A 19,720-nucleotide genomic window follows, 5' to 3' on the forward strand; every position below is an offset into this window, starting at 1 on the left:
GTGTGGCACGGAATAAATAGGGAGGGGTGCAGAGCATGTTTTGGGCTGATTAAGCACGGCAGTCTGGCGCCGTTGTCGCATTGAGAATGAAGTCGCAAGGTGAGTAAAATTACGGCTTTTATGCTGCTCTTATGCAAAATAAGTACGCTATTTACGTGTCCATCAAGAAAATGAAAGTTTATTGATGTAACAGACCTTTCTTTATTGTTTTCTCAATACCTTCGATAATTTGGCATTCGGTCAATTCGGACACTTTCTCCTGTCCCGTGAAATCCGAATTATCGAGCTTTTACTATAACACATCAGGAAGAGAAACTGGAACATGTTTTGACCCTTTGTGTATTCTATTGAAGTCTACTATCAATCTGTTTGATGGCAGACAATGCCAGTAACACATCTTCGAACCCCTTTGTGTGTTACTTGCACACATGCTATTTCTTTTATCCCATTCATCTTTTTCTTCTTTGCATATATTTCCTGTCATGAATATGTCAAATAAACAGTTGTTAGTTCACGCTTGTTCTGTTCGTACCCATGTTCTCCTTACACCTGCTTCTTTTCTCGCATGTCTCAGTAAAGCACTGCATCCCTCAGCTACAATGCACAACCAGCTAACCCCCACTATGGCGGCTAGAAGGAGAGGCGTCAGCATCGGCGCGCCAGAGAGGGAGCGAGAATTCATCCAGATGCGGCGGCGCTGCTGTCGGCTCCGAGATGCCCGCGCGCGCATAGCTGCCGCTTTTCGTTGCAACCATTTCACGCTACCAAGCGGATTATAACAAAGGCTAGCTGGCACATTTGTGGCGGCTCGCTGCAAAGCGTGTATTGGCACTGAATACTAATGTTTTCAATTTACTTCCTTGTATATCAGCTACGTTTGCCACTCGCACCCCGAAGCGCTGGAAGATAGGGAATCAAATGAATGACTTGCCTCGAGCTTCACACCAAAACAACGTCCGTGCACTTTTCACTTTGATGCCACAGTGTTCTCCGTGACGTCTCTATGCAGGTAAAGGTATCAGCAACCATACTTGAACACGTTATTTTTATTAGGGGTGTGCGAATAGTGAAATTTCATATCGAATCGAATAGTGGCAAAAATATCGAATAGTAAGTATATTTACATGAAACTTGTACCGCCAGTTACAGCAAGACAAAGGAAAAATCAGGGACGCTACGGGTTGGTGGCAGCTTTATTACGCGCTTGTTCGGAAGAGTATTTTTCTTCTGCTTTTCTGGGTGCACAGGCATGTTGATAGAAGAGCCGTCACTCTAGTTAGCTGGGGCGCTCTCAACGGCTAAAAAAAGGAGGTTCGGTAGCTAGATTTTTTCCGTATGGTCACGGAATACGGCACCTTCAATTGTGTTCCATCTGTGGTCGCGCAATACTGCTTTATCTCGATGCGTACTCGGGGCCCAACAATCTTCCGGCGCTCGTTCACAGCAGTGTTCCAACTACGTGCCGGAGCGATGGGAATTCTTGAACGAGTGGTGCGATGCGGCAGTGACGACTGCACAGCGGGAACAAATTTTCATATATGAATCCAATCACCGAGGGTTTCGCGGGCCGAAGTCGGAATGTATTACGTCGCCTGCGGCATTCGCAACCGAACTAGGAAAGGAAAGTCCATGCTTTCGTTTCAGAGGCGAAGTTGTGAAGAGCTTGACAGTTTGCTCATGTTTCTTTTTTTTTTACGTGTGCAAATTACATGATCGCCTTTGAAATAAACATGCACTTGCTTTTGTACCAGGATATCGGTGAAAGTTTTAACGAAAGTTAGCGTTAGTTTTATCCGCTCCACCCTAGCCAAGTTGCACCTTTGTCACGTTTTAGATATTCGTCCTGTTGAATTATTCGAAACTTCGAATACTAGCTATTCGAAAGTCGAATCGAATTATTCGGTTAGGTATTATTCGACTCGAATTCGAAACTCGATCTAATATTCGCACACCCCTAAATTTTCACTTGTGAACAAGGCTCCCGTGTGGGAGCCGAAACGTCTTTGCTGTGTGTTTTAACTTTCATTTTGGTCGGCGCAGTGCCTCGAGGTTTTTACCTTCACCACCCCTAACTTTTATGACTTGCGCATCGAAAACCAAGGTCTATTTGTACAAGCAAGACATCTATTTTGACACACTCTTACAATGTATCCAGCTACAAAGCAGTGTCTTTGCTGTTCACTCATCACTGTGGCATGGTCACATCGGTACGTACCGATACCGAACAACTCCAAATCGGCACACTGCAGACGTTGCGAGAACACGTGCAAGCGACGAAACGTGCGGTGCCAGCGGTCGGCGGGTGTTCTTGACAGATCTCGGTACTGACGTGCGCGCCGCCCCGCGGCGGCATGAAATACCAGCACGCCTCCTTTCGAGGCGCGGCCGAGACAATGCTGACACCTCTCCTTCTAGCCACCATACCCCCACCCTGGCTCTCTTTTATATAAATAGAATTAAAAAATTAATCAATATGTATGTGCTGCCATGAGAAACGAAACAGACACACAGAACATGGCGATGACTTTCTTCGGTACAGTTCAAAGAAGAATGGCGAGTTCTTGAGACATGTTGTACGTCCTTGTTGAGTTAGGTGGGTTACAAAGCAGGAGAAAATACTGCACACAAAGCTATAACTGTTCACCTTCTTCGTCTCCACACAGTGCCATAGTTTCAATTGCTGCATTTGCACAATCAACGGCTTACGTTGTAGGTTGACAAACTCTTTCTCCTTCACCGCTGGCTGTTTAAGTGCTTTTAGATAGTTGCAGTTGCATGCGATGTTAAAGAATATTGAAAAATTTTCTCATCGCCAATATTGGGCTCCTTACACCTCTCCTTAGCTTTAGATGACACTCTCTTTGAACTAGCTCAGTGTACCTTACTGCTGTTTCGTTCTTTTTTCAACGTAGTCTATGCTGTAACGAAGCTTGCAAATAATGAAAGTCATGCATACATTGCTGTCGCTAAGCTAAACGCTCATCTGTGATATCCCCTTCAGCGGTGGCGTGTACAATTGCGCACATCAAGTGTAAAGGCTTGTCAGGCTGCGTTACCTGAACAGGCCTGAAATGCAATGTGCACATTTGTAAATGGTTCCTGGATGGACAACTAGCACTCATTTGACGCTGCGTGTTGCTGCAGAGGGTCACATTGCTGATGACACTATGGGTTCGACAAGCTGTTCAACATGCTCCGTTTCTAGAGTCACGCCAAAATTATATATTTTGCTTGCTCACACGTTGTTTTTATTCGCTCACTTCAAGCCTGAGAGCTGATTATTTTTATAAAAGTGAAAACATGACTGACTTCAGCATAAATAGATCTTTAATTACACACTAATCGAAACTCATTGCTGAAAAACACACAAATCAACATATTAGTACAGCCTTCTCTTGCAATAAAATATTAGGTGCCTTGGAACAAAGTTGTGTAGATTTGGCACCTTTACAGACAGTCCTTCATAATTCGCAGCTGAAGGGAACACATCCCGCATAGTAGGCAGAAATAAATCGCTAAATAAGACGAGACTATCACACTGAACTGCAGCAAAAGACAGGTTTCAAGGTCTCACCAGATGTCGGGGGGATCGCTATACTACAGTAGAATCTCGATGATACGATTACGGTTGATCCGAATTTCGCGATGATACTAATTTCAAGAATGTTTTGGACGGACTATGTTATATAGAATACGTTATGATTTGGGATTACACGAACATTTTCTTAAGCCGTCGCCGATGATACGAATGCGCGACTGACGGGCGCACGCGAGCGAGGTGACGCAGTTGGTCTCGGAGGGGAAGATAAGCCACCGTGGCTAACGCGCGGCTGCTGTCCCTTTTCATACCCGCTTCCCTTCACCTCTGCCGGCCGGACGAGCGGCAGCAGCCACTGGCCCTCCTCTCCACACCCGCCTCCCGAAACCTGGCAAGCCAAGGGAAGTCACGTGTCTGACAAGTCATGTCACCCATTTTTTTTTTTTTTTCGTTGCTATGCCGCGCTTTCGCGCAGGGCGACCCCATCTGCAAGCCGAATCACCATCGCTATCACAGGCTGATGCGCAGCAGTTGTCTCAGGTCTGTTCGCCGCTGCCCTGTGCGTTACATGCTACGAGAACGCTGCATATAAACGTGACGGACGCAAGTTGAGTTCGCACAGGAAGACCGAAGCTTCGCTGTTCGACATGTCGCGGAAACTGTGGGAGTGCTATATCACCTCTGTAAAGGCAGCTGCCGTAACTGGGGCGCGGCCGCTGTGTTTGGAACGCACGTGCTTGGCGTAAGCCGAGGTGTTCGTCCAAGGTCAGTGATGCGCTGCCTGGAACCCGAGTTTAGCGCGGTGGCGCCGGCATCGCCGCCGCGAATTTAGGCCGGCGCATAGAAACAGGAGTGAGTCTTTTTCGGGTGTGGCTGCGCGCGCGGATGGGCGTCTCGTCGCGGTGGGTCCGGGGGACGGTACCGCGGCTCGCTGCCCTCGGGCCCTCGTGGTGAGTCGTGCATCTGCGGCGCCGCCACCGCATTTGTATTGTATTATGTTGCCTTATTTTATGTCTTATCTATGTCTTATGTTATATTGTATTGCATGTCTTATACTGTCTTGAGTGTGTCATATGTTTCCCAGTATTCATTGTTACGTGTTACGTGTTTACTAATTCGGCCGGGGAGCTCACCATATATGTAAAGAAGTGTTTAATAAACCTCCACGTGTTTGTTGCCCGACCGTGTGAACTGTCTCCGTGTGTTCCGAGGGCGGCGGCGTTTATTGCCTCAGACCCCACAAAACGGAAGGCCCTTTCGTTTAAGGAGAAAATTGATATCCCGAAGAAGGTCGATGAGAACCCGAAGAAGAAACGTGTTGACTTAGCAAAGGAGTTAGGCATAGCACCGCCGACACTCTGCACCATTGTTGGGCAGCGAGACGCTGTGTTGAAGAATGCCCAGCACTTCGGCGGAAACGTCAAACAGGCGAAGACGGCTGCACACGTGAAGCTGGAAGAGGTCCTGCTGACGTGGTTTCGCGAAGTGACAGCCGCCGGCGTCAACGTCGACGGCAAGGTGCTACGCGAAAAGGCCGACAGCATAACGTTTTCCCTTGGGATTGAAAACTTCCAAGCTTCCGAGGGATGGCTCCATCGTTTCAAAGAAAGACACGGACTTGTCTACAGAGTTGTTTGCGGTGAAGCGAAAAAAGTGGATCAATCAGCCGTCAGCGACTGGCTGAACACGCTGCCGGCACTGATTTCTGACTACGCATCGTGCGACGTATTTAATGCTGACGACGCGGGCCTCTTTTTTAATTTGCAACCGGAGAGGAGCTTGTGCGTGAAGGGCCAGGCTTGCCAGGGTGGCCAAAAAAGTAAGGAAAGAGTCACCGTGCTTTTTTGCGTGAATGCCAACGGCTCAGAGAAAATGCAGCTGACCGTCATAGGCAAGTTGAAACAGCCGCGGTGCTTTCGATCGGCGGGACGTTTACCTTGTTTGTACAAAGGAAACAAAAAAGCATGAATGACCGCGGATTTTTTCCGCGAGTTCCTCACGTACCTGGATAGGAAAATGGCAGCAAAAAACCGAAAGATTTTGCTTTTCGTAGACCAGTGTTCGGCCCATCCAAAAGAGACTACCTTTAACAACGTCACCGTAATATTTCTTCATGCAAACACTACGAGCCATCTCCAGCCACTGGACGCGGGAATAATTCGGAATCTGAAACACCATTTCAAAGGACTGTTAGTGAGGCGTCTCCTCGCAAAAATTGATCACAAGGATGACAATTTGCGGATCAGTCTGCTCGATGCCTTGCACTTCTTGGCCATGTCTTGGGACAATGTGACCTCAGACACAATCGCGAACTGTTTTCGCAAATGCGGATTTATCACGGGACCGGACATGGTTCCTACGGGAGTTAATCAAGAGCCCAATGAGGACTTGGTGATTGAAGGCTGGGAGAGTCTGAAAACTGAAGCTTCTGCTCAAGACTTCATCACCACGGACGACAACGTTGCGACCTGTGGGTTAAGGTCTATGAGGACCTGGTCGACAAAGTGAATGAAGTGGAGTCTGACAGTGATGGTGAAGACGTCGACGTGTGTGACCAACTACCACCGTCGACGTCGGAATCTCTTCATGCTCTCAACATTCTACTCTGCACAAGTGCCGGCAGCGTGAGTGACGAAACCGCTACACGGTTTTATTCCTTTCAAGCAGGTCTTCTCGGCGACACTGAGGGCAGGAAAGTGCAAACGAACATTACAGACTTTTTTGGCCGCAAGTAGTTGTGCCCAATAAAGTATGTGTTCATTTTCTTGTTCTGCTTAGCTTGTTATGGCTTATATGAATTCGGGATGATACGAATATTTCGTGCGCTCCCGACGAATTCGTATCATCGAGATTCTAGTGTATTCGGGTAACAATGCTTACCATGCACCTATGTTTCGATAGACAATTAAGCTTCAGATACTTTGATAGACAAGGAAAACTTTATTGTACGATAGCTTTGGTTCGAGTCGCCGACACTCGCACAGACTGCGTTCGGCATTGGTGAGTGGGTGACGACGTCCAGCGCTTCCAGGATGCAGCAGACTTGCCGTACCAGAAGTAGCCACAGAGAATGGCGCGTGTCTTCTCATGGTACATCCTAGCTCGCCTGAGTGTAAGGCGTGAGGGAGGGAATGCCAACATTCATTATTATGAATGCCGGCATTCGTGACAGCGTGAGACGAGGAGAAGGTGCAGCAATGTTGCCAGCAGGCGAGTAGCACATTAGGACGCTGCCCACCAACCTGACAAATGGGGTGGTCTGGTCTACGCTTGACATGATAAACGAATGACTGCTTTATATGGAAGAGCGAGGGTCGTGATTGTTGGACGAGAGGTCAAAGAAGAGAACTGAAACAGCCAGAACAGACAACTACAGACCCCAATGTCTGCCATGGTGAAATATTAACAAGTTCAATACTACGCCAGCTATGATCATGTTATCCAGAGTTCTTCAATCGTACGAGTTTCGAAACTCCCCATAGGCTCCATGTATCAAAATCCGGACATGCCACTTGAAGAAAATCACGGAGGTCTGCTGATTGTGGCGCCATCTGAAGGTGAGAAAACAAGCTAATAAAGGGCATTTTTGTGTGTTACGAAGCTCAAGCCCACAAGGAATGCCGCATTGATGATGCGAGCAGCATTTTTACACTTGTGGGTTACATTTTGCAGATGATACTGCATTTATAAAACTCATCAACCTTTCTTGCAAGCGCCTTCTCCTAATTCTTGCGGCAGTAAATCGCGCAATAACGGCAGACTGTAGCGAACATCGCTATGTGGTATGTTTTCTGCCATCGCCCCCAGGTGGCACATTGGTTAGTGATCCTTCGCAGATTCGTTTGTGGACATGCCCAGGTTTTGGAATGGAGTTTCGTAACTCTGGCGTTATCCCACTGGTAAGCTGGATGTTGTCAGCAAGCAGAGAGTGATTTCAGCTGTTTAAAGCGACACTGGAGAGAAAAATGACTTTCCTCGCATTAATAACTTACTCTTTCAAGACACAAAGACACCACGCTTGCTACAGGAAGGCGCTTGGTAAGCGAGAAAACGCACAATAGAAAATGCGGGAGGCGACGCCACCTTCAAATTCCCGCACCAACTCTCGTGACGTCATAGATTTTGACAGTTTCTACTAGGGCCTACGTAGTTCCTAATCAGTAAAAATGAAGTACATCATCCTCTGAGGGAGTCATATCGGCTTAACATACTAAGTTTCAGAAAATTTCATTGAGCCAATGTTGCCAAAATATGACAAGTACACCTTTAAATCCGTGACGTCATGCGCGGAGATTTCGGCACGAAATTTAAAAGTGGAATTTCGACCTTTATTTTCCCATCTATTAATAAACCTATAATGGCGAAATTAGCGTCACTAGAGTTTTCAAAGTCCAGTTCACCAACATAAACCGATTCATGTTTCACTTTAGCGTCCATTTAAATGATAAGCACCAGTGCGTCGTACCCATGTGTTGTCTGCATCCTATCCTGTCTTATGTGCTCTAACTAAGAAACTATACTCACGTTTGTAGAATTCGGCAACTGGGGTGATGCCTGGCGGCAAGAGGGCGTGAACGCGGGACAGCACTGTAGCCCCCTCGCTGAGATGCGCGTCGGCGTTCCACAGCTGCACTATGTCGTCTTTCTCCCTCACGCACACAGACACACCGCATATGTCATCTCCTGCACAGACAAACCAGAGGACAGAAGACTTATGTTGACAAGACTACCAATCTTTTTCATGGCATATATCATCATTGACAGCCCGAGTTTGCTCCTGCTTTCCGATACATCTCATTCGTTTGTTTGTTTGTTTATGTTGGGTTTTATGGCGCAAAAGCGACTAAGGCTATGCTGCGCCAGACACACGGTGATAAGAGAGGAAAAAAGCTATAGTGAAACTACACTATGATCTATGTGCTTGGAGATGACAAATGGGATATGATGAATGGTGTAGCGTGGCTGTAGAGAGGCCTAAAATTACTCGCTGCATAAGCGCGTAAAAAAAATATATACTCTAAAATTATGGGCGCGATGCGTGGGATTGTCAATGTATATGAACGGTGCACGAGGTTATCATGGTAAAACTGTAGCGGCGTTTACGTAGACTACTGCTCTGCCCGTGTCCTTATATCCAAGGGCCGGGAGGCCAGTGCCTGATTTAAAAATACCTGCCGCAGCAAGGGTCTCTCTGGCGAGGCCGTGCTGCAGGTTGCATAAGTTAGACTGCTATTATGGTGAAGGTGGCACAGTCTATCATAATTACAGTTTGTTTATTAATTCTGCTTCCTCTAAGAAGGTGATCACATTAGCCAAGGGTATTAAAGGCTCATCATCAAGGAGTAGCATCGGGTGAAATGGAATGTTTAACTTATAAAACGTATGAAAATGTTTTTGTCTGAGCGTTTCCAGATGTGGGCAAGCTATTAAAGCGTGTATTACTGTTAGTTCCTCGTGACATTTACTGCATGTTGGTGGTTCTTCGTCTCTCAGCAGATAGTTGTGTGTGACGTGTGTGTGGCCTATTCGTAGTCAGCACAGGATTACTTCAATAAAACGTTCTTGGTGAAAACACGTCTTCCATTCACCAATGACAGGTTTAATTAGATGAAGCTTGTTGTTATGTTGTGATTTCCATTGATGCTGCCAATGTGAGGTGATGGCGCGGCGAACTGCATGAATCCCATCCCTAACGGGTATGTTGATCTTTGAGTGATGCATGTGTTTTGCCGTTGCAGCTAATTGGTCCGCTCTTTCATTACCTGGAATACCAACGTGGCTCGGGACCCAACAGATGCGTATGGTGTGGTCTTCAGGCAGGTGAGAAAGGATATTTAGAATATCACCTGTAAATGGCTCATACTGAGACTGAGGATTTAGGGCTCTTAGAGCACTTAAGGAGTCTGTAAAAATGACTGCTTTTTTATGTTTTGAGCTAGTAATATTTCTTACTGCCATCAACAAGGCATAGCATTCAGCGGTGTAGACAGAGACGAACTGCGGCAGTCTGGCTACTTGCTCGTGTATTCCTCCTACAACGCTGCTTCCAACATACGCAGACGTCTTAGAACCATCCGTATAAAATTCTTTGTAAGTTTGGTACGTTTCTTGTAGCGTGCGGAATTCCTGCAGTATATGTTCACGTGGGGTGTATTGTTTTTTTATACACGAATAACACGTTTATACACGTTTATACACGTTATACACGTTTTTTATACACTACACGAATAAGCCAAACGCCATTAGACCATTAATACTGAGATTTGAGGACAAATTTCACGCCCTAAATGCCCCTAATGAAGCACTCTCCGTTGCCAGAAGACCAGCTAGACTGACTCCCTGGAATGACTTCTCCAAACACCTTGACTTTTCACTAACACATACATCTCATTCATCCCACAAGTAAAAAAAAAAATTTCACCCTCACTTGTCACACACCATAAGAGAGACTTTCCAATTAATGTGTTGTTTTCAAGAATTCTAACACAGTTTTTCAATGTGTTAGCTTCAGACGATTTACAAAATATTTCTGTATATTCTGAGAAAATTTAAGCGTAATCAGTCAGATAACTCTCTAGACAAGGTACCTCAAGATTCTAAAAATTTCAAATGAGTGATTTTGAGAAAAAACACAATGTCATGCTAAAAAAACACATGCGGAAAGTGCTGACAACAAGACCGAACTACTATGCTTCAATGCATTACAAAACATTTCTGGCTAGAAAATTTGCAATTGCAGCTCATAAAAATGGCAGAAATTGAATATATTTAACTGATCTAGCCATACTCATAATACAACATACAAACAGAAGAAATGATGGAAAACAACATGTAGAGAAACACTCGTGTCCATCATTTTTACATATCAGGAGGCACGATTGTTGGCGCCACTTATAAATGGCTTCGAGTTTTCCAGTGCCCACCAGTGCATGGTTTTGCTCTGCATAATGTGTATTAATTTTTAGTATTGCAATAAAAAAAATTGGCTTTCTGGTCGATTTACCCTACCACAAACCCTTAAAGGGACACTAAAGGCAAATAACATTTGATGTCAGAGGGAAAGGTCAATTCTTGAGAACGTTTAAATGTCAATATCATACGCAGCAGCGCTTGAGTAATCGAAAAGTTAAGGAAAATATAGGACACGATTCGTGCCACCAGTAGGGCATTTTGGAACACAAGCCTGATGACACAGTAGGGCTTCAGTACAATTAATCACAAGTACTCAAACTGCCAATGACAAAAAAAAAAACATTTTATTGCATTACAAGTGAACATTTCAATGCAATACAAGACGGAACAAAACGGAACTTGTGCATTTCCGTCCGATTCATGCAGAAAAGAACTTGACATTCCCCTGGAGAACAACGCAATTTCCGTTTTTGCCGAGGTGTGCTCCGCTAAATTCTCTGCAACGGTCGGCTGTAGGGCAGCAAAGAGCACGCATGTCGCATGCAATGTCTGAAGGCTGCTCACAGAGCTGGGCGGTTTGAATTGCGCTAACGGTATGACCACTAAAACATGATTTTCTTTCGAAATAAGCATTCCCTTGGCACAAAAACAAGCACTACGAGGTTCCTCAAATGCTATTTCAACAATTACGTCAACTTAATATTTGCCTTTAGTGTCCCTCAAAGTCTTCAACTAAATCACTGACACAAAGCGGGGGGGGGGGGGGGGTGAGAAAAGACAACAAAACGGTCCTCACCTGGCCGCACATCTTCTGCAAACTGTTCTCCGATGGCAGCCAATATAAGCTCCTTCCACACTGCTGGCTGCAACAAGAGGCGTCATTCGTGCATTTAGTCACATGACCGTTCATTTAGGCACTGATTTGCAAACGATGCAGCAGACATCTCCTTTTTTAAAAAACGGGTATACCATACATTCTTCATTCAAGTTCAATGAGCCAAACGCTCACCCTTCAAATTATGCCTATAAATCTCTTTTGTACCTTGCTACTATTACTGTTCTAGATTTTAACTAAAAAACGGTCAATTTATTTCGTGAAGGACACAGTTGCCAACACATTTCACTTTCTCTGCCAAAGTAAACTCATGCGTGCTTGCACTATACCCCTTAAAGTACGACAAACCACGGAAACCAAAACGAGCTCGTGCATTACGAAAAAATCACCACCCGAGCACTCCGTACAGATGGTGATCGAAAGAAGCTGAAATGTGCGGCCCCGGTGTTTTATCACTGGGTTAATCCCGATGGTTCATTAAAGTGTGTCTCAATTGCTAGTTACATCTGTCCAGAAATCCTAATTGCTTTTTGCCGCCCGTGCGTTGCTTTTTTCATTTTTAGCTGACCAATGGTGAATAGTGGGATTTGCCCAATTTCTGTGGCACGTACGTTTTTGCCCGCGGATTACTTTTTTCATTTTTAGTGGACCATTTGTGAGAAGTGGTGCTTGCCCAATTTCTTCAGCGCATGCGCAATTTGCATACACAGAACGAATTAATTTTGCTTTTGCCTAATCACACACAGCTTCACGGTAAAATGAACAGCACATTTGGTGAGCCAAGTTTTGTTTCTGGCCATTAATTGCAACAAACAGGTGCAAACAAACCCAGCCCATACTGCCATGCGGGTTTCATTCAGTTTCGTTCATTCACTTTTGCTGCGTAAAATTGTTACATTTTTGCTGTAGTGTCAGAATGCTCGTGCGATACCTTGTAGCTCGAGAGACACAAAAGGAAACAATGAATCAGTTCAGGCTGATAAATTACTGTTTCGAAACTCAACATTAATTAAATTCACCATCATAGGTTTATAAATCGAAGATAACACGATGGACAAAGCACCGGTCTTTTTAAACTTCACGCTGAAATTTCTGTCCATGAATGTTGGTGTGAAGTCACAGATTTCAGTGTTTTTTTGTTTTTTTCACATTTTGGCCCCCCCACATTGGGTCGACAAAATTTCCTGAAACTTGGTAGCTTAAGCCTCTAGCCCTTTAGGAGAATAATGCACCTCATTTTTTGTGGATTAAAAGCTATGTAGGCCCTAGTAGGTGCCTTCAAAATCTACACTCCCACATCTAGTCGGTGTGGGAACTTGGCGATGGGCATCGCCTCCAGAATTTCTTTACCGCATGTTTTCTTGCTTACCTAGCATCTTCTCGAGATGAGACTGGTGCTTTTGGTATTATTAAAGGGTGCTTTACTAAAACAAGAAAAATATTTTTTCCTCTAGTGTCCCTTAAATGTTGTCATTCGTTTCACAAAGAAGGCACAATCTGAAGATTTGGCAGTGCATGTAAAAAAGCATTCAAATGCTAACCAGCAATTTGTGATTCAATATTCAGCAATAGCACTTCACGTTACGCATTCTTGCATATGCTGAAAGATTTGTTATTTACGACAAAGCTTTTGGCACATGTGCAAGAATGGAATGGACGGAAAAACTTAAGCTGGAGGAAATAACATGTTACTGGGGAGCTATTCTCGATGTGCCCACCTAGTGGAATGTTCATTTCTACCGCCGCTGATTGCCTAGAGCTCAGCGAGCAGCGCACTCCGTTTCTGGTTCTTTTTCCGCAATGTCATTTTGACGTCGCGGAGCTTTTGCAACTCTCGGCACAAATGAGAGGGACGGAATGCGCTTCAACGCAACCAACACATCCTCCAGAGGTCCACTTTTGGCCGTGCAAATCTCTGAGGCCATGTATGAACTCTGATCATGTGACTGTGTTAGCCCTCGAATTATTAATGCAGCCGCCCACTTAACGCACCTGTGAAGGTCGGTACGCATTGCCTGCATTGCTCTCAAGCATCCGAGAAACGTTTATAGCAAGGAAAGACTTGTCAAGTTTGTTTAAGTGTTCTGTTACTGCACATTTCGTCCACTTTTTATAAATTCTTACGCTGAGATTGTGCTGAGTGGGTTCAGTGCGTCGACGTGTTGAATGACGTCGCGGCTCACCGCTTTCTCGAGTAACTGAATGCGCTCACCGAAATGGACATGTCCATTAGACACATCGAGAATAGCTCCCCTGGTGAAAGTATTCTATGCAAACTAATGCAAGCTCCACAAATGCTGCATTAGAAGGTTTTGTAAGATTATGCAGCCTACAACCTCACATAACCTGACACTGTACGTAAAAGTAGCACGGTCCCTTATGCATTTACCTAAGACGAGTCGATGGTGAAAGCCATCTCCTTTTACTTCTTAGCCGACTGCATTAATCCCAACCCACCTCCTGAAAGCTTTCTACACCGCACGCGGTTTTGCAGTGCCTCCGGGGTCAGCCCACCTCTGACCAAGCGACAATGTCATATGACGACGTCACAAATTTTGGCATCACATGATGATGATAATTTGCATTAGTCTTGTTGATGCCAACGCTCACTTTCTGCATTTGATGAGGCATTTAAGGCTTTCGTCTGAATAAGGCACAGAGATTTCTAAAGAATATCTTACTCCTCTCAGTAAGAGATGAATTGAGTGCGACCAAAATGCCAAGGTAGCGAGAGAAAGCACCGCTTACCGTGTGCTTCTTGTGGCACCGGATGCGCCAGGTGCCTCCACGCTGGTTTTCGGGGTCTTCCCAGAGAGGCCGTCGCTGTCCCCTCATTAGGTGGTAGGTGTGCCGCAAGCCGAGCTCACACACATCTGGTATGTGGTGCAACACTGCCCAGAAACCCTGCACGGAAGTCACACCACGCTGAAAATCGGGAACGGGTACAGCTGGTTGAAAGTTGGCCACCCACCTAACCCATTCCTGACGTCCCACTGCTTTATATAGCAAAGGTACGGCTATTAAGTCACCTGCCATGGCAACTTCCTGGCTATGAGATGTGTTGCCAAGCTCACAGACAACTCGGCATCTGTAATATTTCGTTGCTGACAATGTCATGGTTTGAAAACCTGAACTATTTGACTCATATCAATCTTAGAAGCACACTGACCTCTCAATCAAATGGCATATAATATTCAGCCTCCTCTTTGATTTAGCCATTTTATGCGCAAAAGTGGATGTGTGTGTATTCCCGGCCAATCCTCCAGAATAGGCATGCACCACTGTGGCACAAGAGGGACAGCATTCTTAGATGTAGCCTGATATTATGCATCATACTTTGCTGTGTATGCACCAGTCATTGTTCCCTTGACAAGCTTTATACTTTGCCTTCATCGCCACGCAGCTAAAGACGCAAAGCAAAATCATATGCGAGTTTTTTAGCCTACCTGCACAGTGTTGACAGTGTAGATTTTCTTAAGGCTGGCCGTGTATTCCGCAGCCGAGATGCCTCGACCTTCCGTCCTGTAAGACAAGCCAGGAATGCCCATTCAATTTCCAGTTCTATATAACAGGGAGATCATTCTGAGATGGCAAATGACAGATCCTACAGATTTTGCACGACACTTAGTTTTCCTTATGATGCTGCGTTAGTGTGCAAGCTATGTCAGACTTTGCAGGATTCATAGCGATTTCAAAAACAACAGAATCATGGTTAAAAAATATACGCGATTAAGGTACCACAGTGCAGAGCTCACGGGTTCGATCCCAGTCACTAAATTTAACAGGTAAATTCTGGGGTTTTACAAGCCACAGCCATGATAAGGTTACGAGGCACTCTTTAGTCGCTGGCTCCAGATTGACCCTTTGCGAAAAGGAGTGTACATTAGTAAACGCGACTCGCTTTTGCCATTTCTGTGCACTAGTGGCAACAAAGAGACAACGAACACTGAGCTAATGGTAAATTATCCATTCTTGTTACCTGAAGTTCTGATATATTACTTCTGGAGGAAATATTTTACTATACAAGATCACTCTGGTGAAGGCAGCACCATGTTTAAAGGGGCCCTGCAACACTTTTCTAAGTAACCATTGAATGGCTTTATTAAAAAAGTTTATCGCCTCACGAATCAACTGTCACAAAAATTTTTAGAATCCGTCAAGTACGATTGGAGTTACAGAGATTTGTCGCACGCTGGAAGCTAAGCAGGGAGGAATGGCACGGGGGAAAGAAGTTACGTTACGAGCGCGTCGTGACCTTGCGCGCTTTTCTCTTCGAATGCGCGGCTTACTTTCAGTGAGATAATTAGAACAATTTGGTAAGCTTCCATTCAAGAAAACATTGTGCAACTGATTTACAATATTGCGATCTTGAAGCCCAAGACTGTGCATGGTAATGTAATTTTATTCATGTAGGTATTGTAATTTTTTGCACTTATACATATACTTTCATTGGACATCGATATTTTTAACTAAGTTGGCAGGCTGCAATATTTGTTCTCAAAGGTTAAAAAAAGAAATCTAGATGTTGGTCCGCGAATTCGAAATATTTTTCTGTGGCAACAACGTGAGGTTTCCGTTACCATACATACAAACCCACCGTGACAATTTTACTCGAGGGATCACTATATTCGATTCGTGGGCAAACTAAATAAAAATTAAAAGAAAACCTTAAAATGCACTCCTGGGGCTAAACGAAACACTCGTCTAAAAGTCGCCCTGGAAATGTTACACCGCTCTCACACGGTCACTTTCGATCGCGAGCGGGCCCGATCCGGATTGAATTACTCGATCCCGATTGGCTCCTTTACGCAGGCTGCAGGTGGGCGCCATTCACTGTAGAGAAATTCGATACCGACCGAGCGTATCGCGATGAGCAGTGCAGCGTGTGACACAGGTATTACGAGACAACCAAGGCGAAACAAACGCCGAAACAATGCAACCGTGCAGCAATGCGCAATACAGTACAAAGCGCACACCACCACTGCTAAACGGTTGATAACTGACAAGGAAAGAAACGCGAACAATACGTTGTAAAAACCACGAGCGCGCTGACAACGCATTTTTGCGCTTGTTTAGCGCGAGCGCATGCCATCGCTTCGAAGAAGAAAAAAAAGAAAGAAAAGAGAAAACGGTTCGACAGCATTCACGCACTCTTGAGTTTAGCAGAAAAGTCAAGGTGACGCCCTCGTCAAAATAGGCTCGATAGAGGCTTGTTTTTTTTCTCATGTCCAATCCTCAGACAGCGCTAGAAATTATTGCTTCACACACCGCTCGAATCGGCCGCTGCCCTGGGCGGCGCTTAGGATCGCGTCATTGCTGCCCAAGGCATTGTTGCTGCGTTGTAAACACAAACCTCCCTTCCTAAACTGCTTGCTCACGCGCAAAGCACTCCGGCGTGCGCTAGCGCTCGTAGTTCGCCGACGAGAAAAGAAAAAATATCTCACTTGTCGAGCCAGAAGGTCCACTCGGTTTGTAGCGGGACGCCTTCTTCACCGTTGGCAGGCATTGTTGGTTTTACGTCGCAGCGGTCATCGACGGAGCGCCGAGTGTCTACCTCTGCATCTGCCATTTTGCGCAGAGCCGCCAAAGCAAACGCACGTGACGTGAAAAACAAGCAAACTAGCCCTCGCCTTCTCTCTCTCTCAAGTGGTAGTTTCGGTTTCGTTGCTATTTGACGCGAAGTGCTCCGTCACGCCTCCGCGGATGGGGACACGGTCGACTAACGACTTTAGAATTGAAATTGACTGTAATCAGCTGGAACGCATTCATGCATAAGAGGGCCGATATTTGCATTCCTTACTAATAAAAGCCCACGACGACGACGTAGGCCACAAAATGCCGTGGTCGCTTGAGATGAAGGCAACTTTCGGCTGTTCGCACCGTTTAAATTCTGTAAGACGCGTAGCGATTAGTACGGCGATCTACGACACCCTCAATCAACGCCCCTCAATATTGTTTCAAACCGCACGAAAACACCAGCAGTAACCTTATCCGCCTTACCTAAAGCACGAAAACGTTATCACATAATCAACAGCTGATCAACAGCACGTGATCAATGACGACACTTGAAAAGCCAGTAAAAAAGTCGATGTCGGTCCAATCCAGTACAGCAAACAAAGCGGCGGGCGGCGGTTGCGTCAAACGAACTGTCAAGGGTGCCAAACTGCTTGCTCGATTACGTATCTTCGGTGGAGAAATGTGCCTCGTGTGGCTAAAAAACAGATTTGCCCATCCACGGAGAACTGGCAGTCAAGAGTATCTGCCGCTGACAGCAGCTTTGTGTTTCAAATGCGTGCATACGCATGTGCATACGTGCAGGCACTTCGCACGTGCGCAGCAGCCATTAGAGTGTCTTGACTGACGAAGGTAACGAAGGTGAGGGTTACTTCTTTGTTTTTAATTTCCTCTTTCGTGACATCGCAGCGTCCATCCTTGTGCTCAAGGAGATAGACAAAGGCAGGCTAGGCATTATCGCGAAATCAGCAAACGAGGAGACTAATAGGAGTGTAGCAAGTGCCTACACGCGTGACCTCCGGGGTCGGGCAAAACTTCGCAACGAACATAAGGTTCACCTTTGCGGCGGCATCGACCCGTTCGACTTCAGCAGCGATGAAGCTGTGTGTGAAGTGTTATGCTCGCATCGAGCTCACGGACATTAAGGACTACCTTGTTAACGGCATAAGCTTTGCAACAAGGGACGAGCTTAAATAAGCCTATACATTGGTGGACGCCCACAATGACGTGACTAGCGGATGGGTCCAACTGCCACGACTTCAAGACGTCGGAGACGGCCGCTGCGTCGTCGTCGGAAACGTGAGTGGTGCTCATGCTTCACATTCCTTTGCTCAGTGCTCGGACGAACTAATTTTTGTCGCCGCGGTAGTGTCTCTTCATAAATTCTCTTTGTGCGGAAGGGCTTCACTATTTGCAATCACCTGTCGGGTTCACAAAGTTTATTGGCTTTTTAAATAAGTTTCCACTGAGTGACGGTTCCTCACCCTTTATCGACCTTGTCGTACATTGAACTGTTCATTCTTTTTAACAGTCCACTGGTGACATCAAAAGAGAAACAAGCCGACTCGTAAGTCATGCGCTTCGTATGCAGGATGCCGGCAAGGGTCGCTGCACCCAACTTGTTCCGTTGCGTGGTCTTCAGAACAGTGACGCTTGAAAAATATTCGTTCCACGGCGGCACTGGATTGTGGCAAACTAAGTAACGAAAACACAAATGTTGATAAATGTGAAAATGCTGGAGTGTCGTCTACGTGTCGCATTTTCAGGGACGCCCTCCGAAATGTTTCCACATCCACATCTGCAGACTGTTCATGTTCAAGGCTTCTCAATTCACGCCATTCAGAGTGGAGCGCTTGCAGGTCTTCTTATCTTTCACATTATAAGGGTCAAGCTCTTCAAGGAGCTTGATTGCTTCGTCCTGGAAAGAGAATCTGGAAAGGATCTGGTGGGCACTTTCGATAGAAAAGTTAAAACACCTCAAGTGGAAGCCTTCGAGATGTTGTGCTGACACGTTATTCTCTCTGAGAAGTGAGCACGTTTTCGCTCCCAGATACACTTCTAGCTTCAGGAAATAGCTGGGATTTCTGAACTCTATATCTTCAATTGGTGTGGATCTTAAAATACGAATTCTTGAGGTAGCAGTCATAAATAGTCAGGAGAGAATTACCAACCGTCTTCCTCAGGTTATGGACTTGGGGGAATTCAGACTGCATTTTCTGGTTAAGCTTGGTAAAAATAGGAAGAACAAATTCTAAGAACTCTAATTACATTTTATTCTGAGTAAAGGATCTTGAAGACGCTGCAGTATTGTCTGTGGTGACAATAGGCGAGATGTGTTGAGCTCTTCTGCAAAAAAACGCTTCAACGGCTCGTATAGTTCCAGCACTCTTTCAACAACGGAGTAGAGAGACAACCACCTTGTCTGGCTTGCCTGTAGCACCTTGTGAGGTTTACTGTCCAGGAAGGTTTGGAAAGCTTTCAGTTTTTCTTGTCACTTGGGGCTTGAGTGGAAATAGTTGTATATATCATAACTTCTCGCACGCATATGATGCGCAAAGGTGAAAGGAGTGGCAGATGCGCTTCATCACAAAGAAATTAGGAATGTCTTTTAGCAGGTGCGTCATTAGAGAGTTTCTTGATCCCATCATCACGTTGGCCCCATCAGCTGTGAATCCTATCATGTTCTCTATGTACGGCACGTTCCAGTCGCCGAAAGCCTTGACTATATGATCATACATAGCCTGTGCAGTTGCGTCGTGAATCTGAATTAGATCAGAGAATGTGTTACTACACGCTCACCTTCAAAAACTCTCGTCAGCAAGCAGAGATGCTTACAACAGCTGCTGTAAAGCTTGTGAACTCATCTCCCACACTGAACGTGGCTTTTGCTACACTGGACACACCAGGAGGCTGTTCTAGCG

The 19,720-nt window shown here is 45.5% G+C and overlaps 1 protein-coding gene across 1 annotated transcript in view; it reads right to left on the minus strand.

The window, feature by feature from the left end:
* LOC119372071 (eukaryotic translation initiation factor 4E type 3) overlaps nt 1–16,879 on the minus strand; it is a 29,128-nt gene extending 12,249 nt beyond the window's left edge. Inside the window, exons 1-5 of the mRNA XM_037642526.2 lie at nt 16,730–16,879; nt 14,732–14,807; nt 14,034–14,189; nt 11,247–11,313; nt 8,063–8,221 (exon numbers count right to left, since the gene is read on the minus strand). Of these exons, the coding sequence (XP_037498454.1) occupies nt 8,063–8,221; nt 11,247–11,313; nt 14,034–14,189; nt 14,732–14,807; nt 16,730–16,854 (583 nt within the window). The 5' untranslated portion in view covers nt 16,855–16,879. The remainder of the gene's footprint in view (nt 1–8,062; nt 8,222–11,246; nt 11,314–14,033; nt 14,190–14,731; nt 14,808–16,729) is intronic.
* Between the last annotated feature and the right edge of the window lie 2,841 nt (nt 16,880–19,720).

Source organism: Rhipicephalus sanguineus, chromosome 10, assembly GCF_013339695.2.
Source record: "Rhipicephalus sanguineus isolate Rsan-2018 chromosome 10, BIME_Rsan_1.4, whole genome shotgun sequence".
Taxonomy (NCBI): Eukaryota; Metazoa; Arthropoda; class Arachnida; order Ixodida; family Ixodidae; genus Rhipicephalus; species Rhipicephalus sanguineus.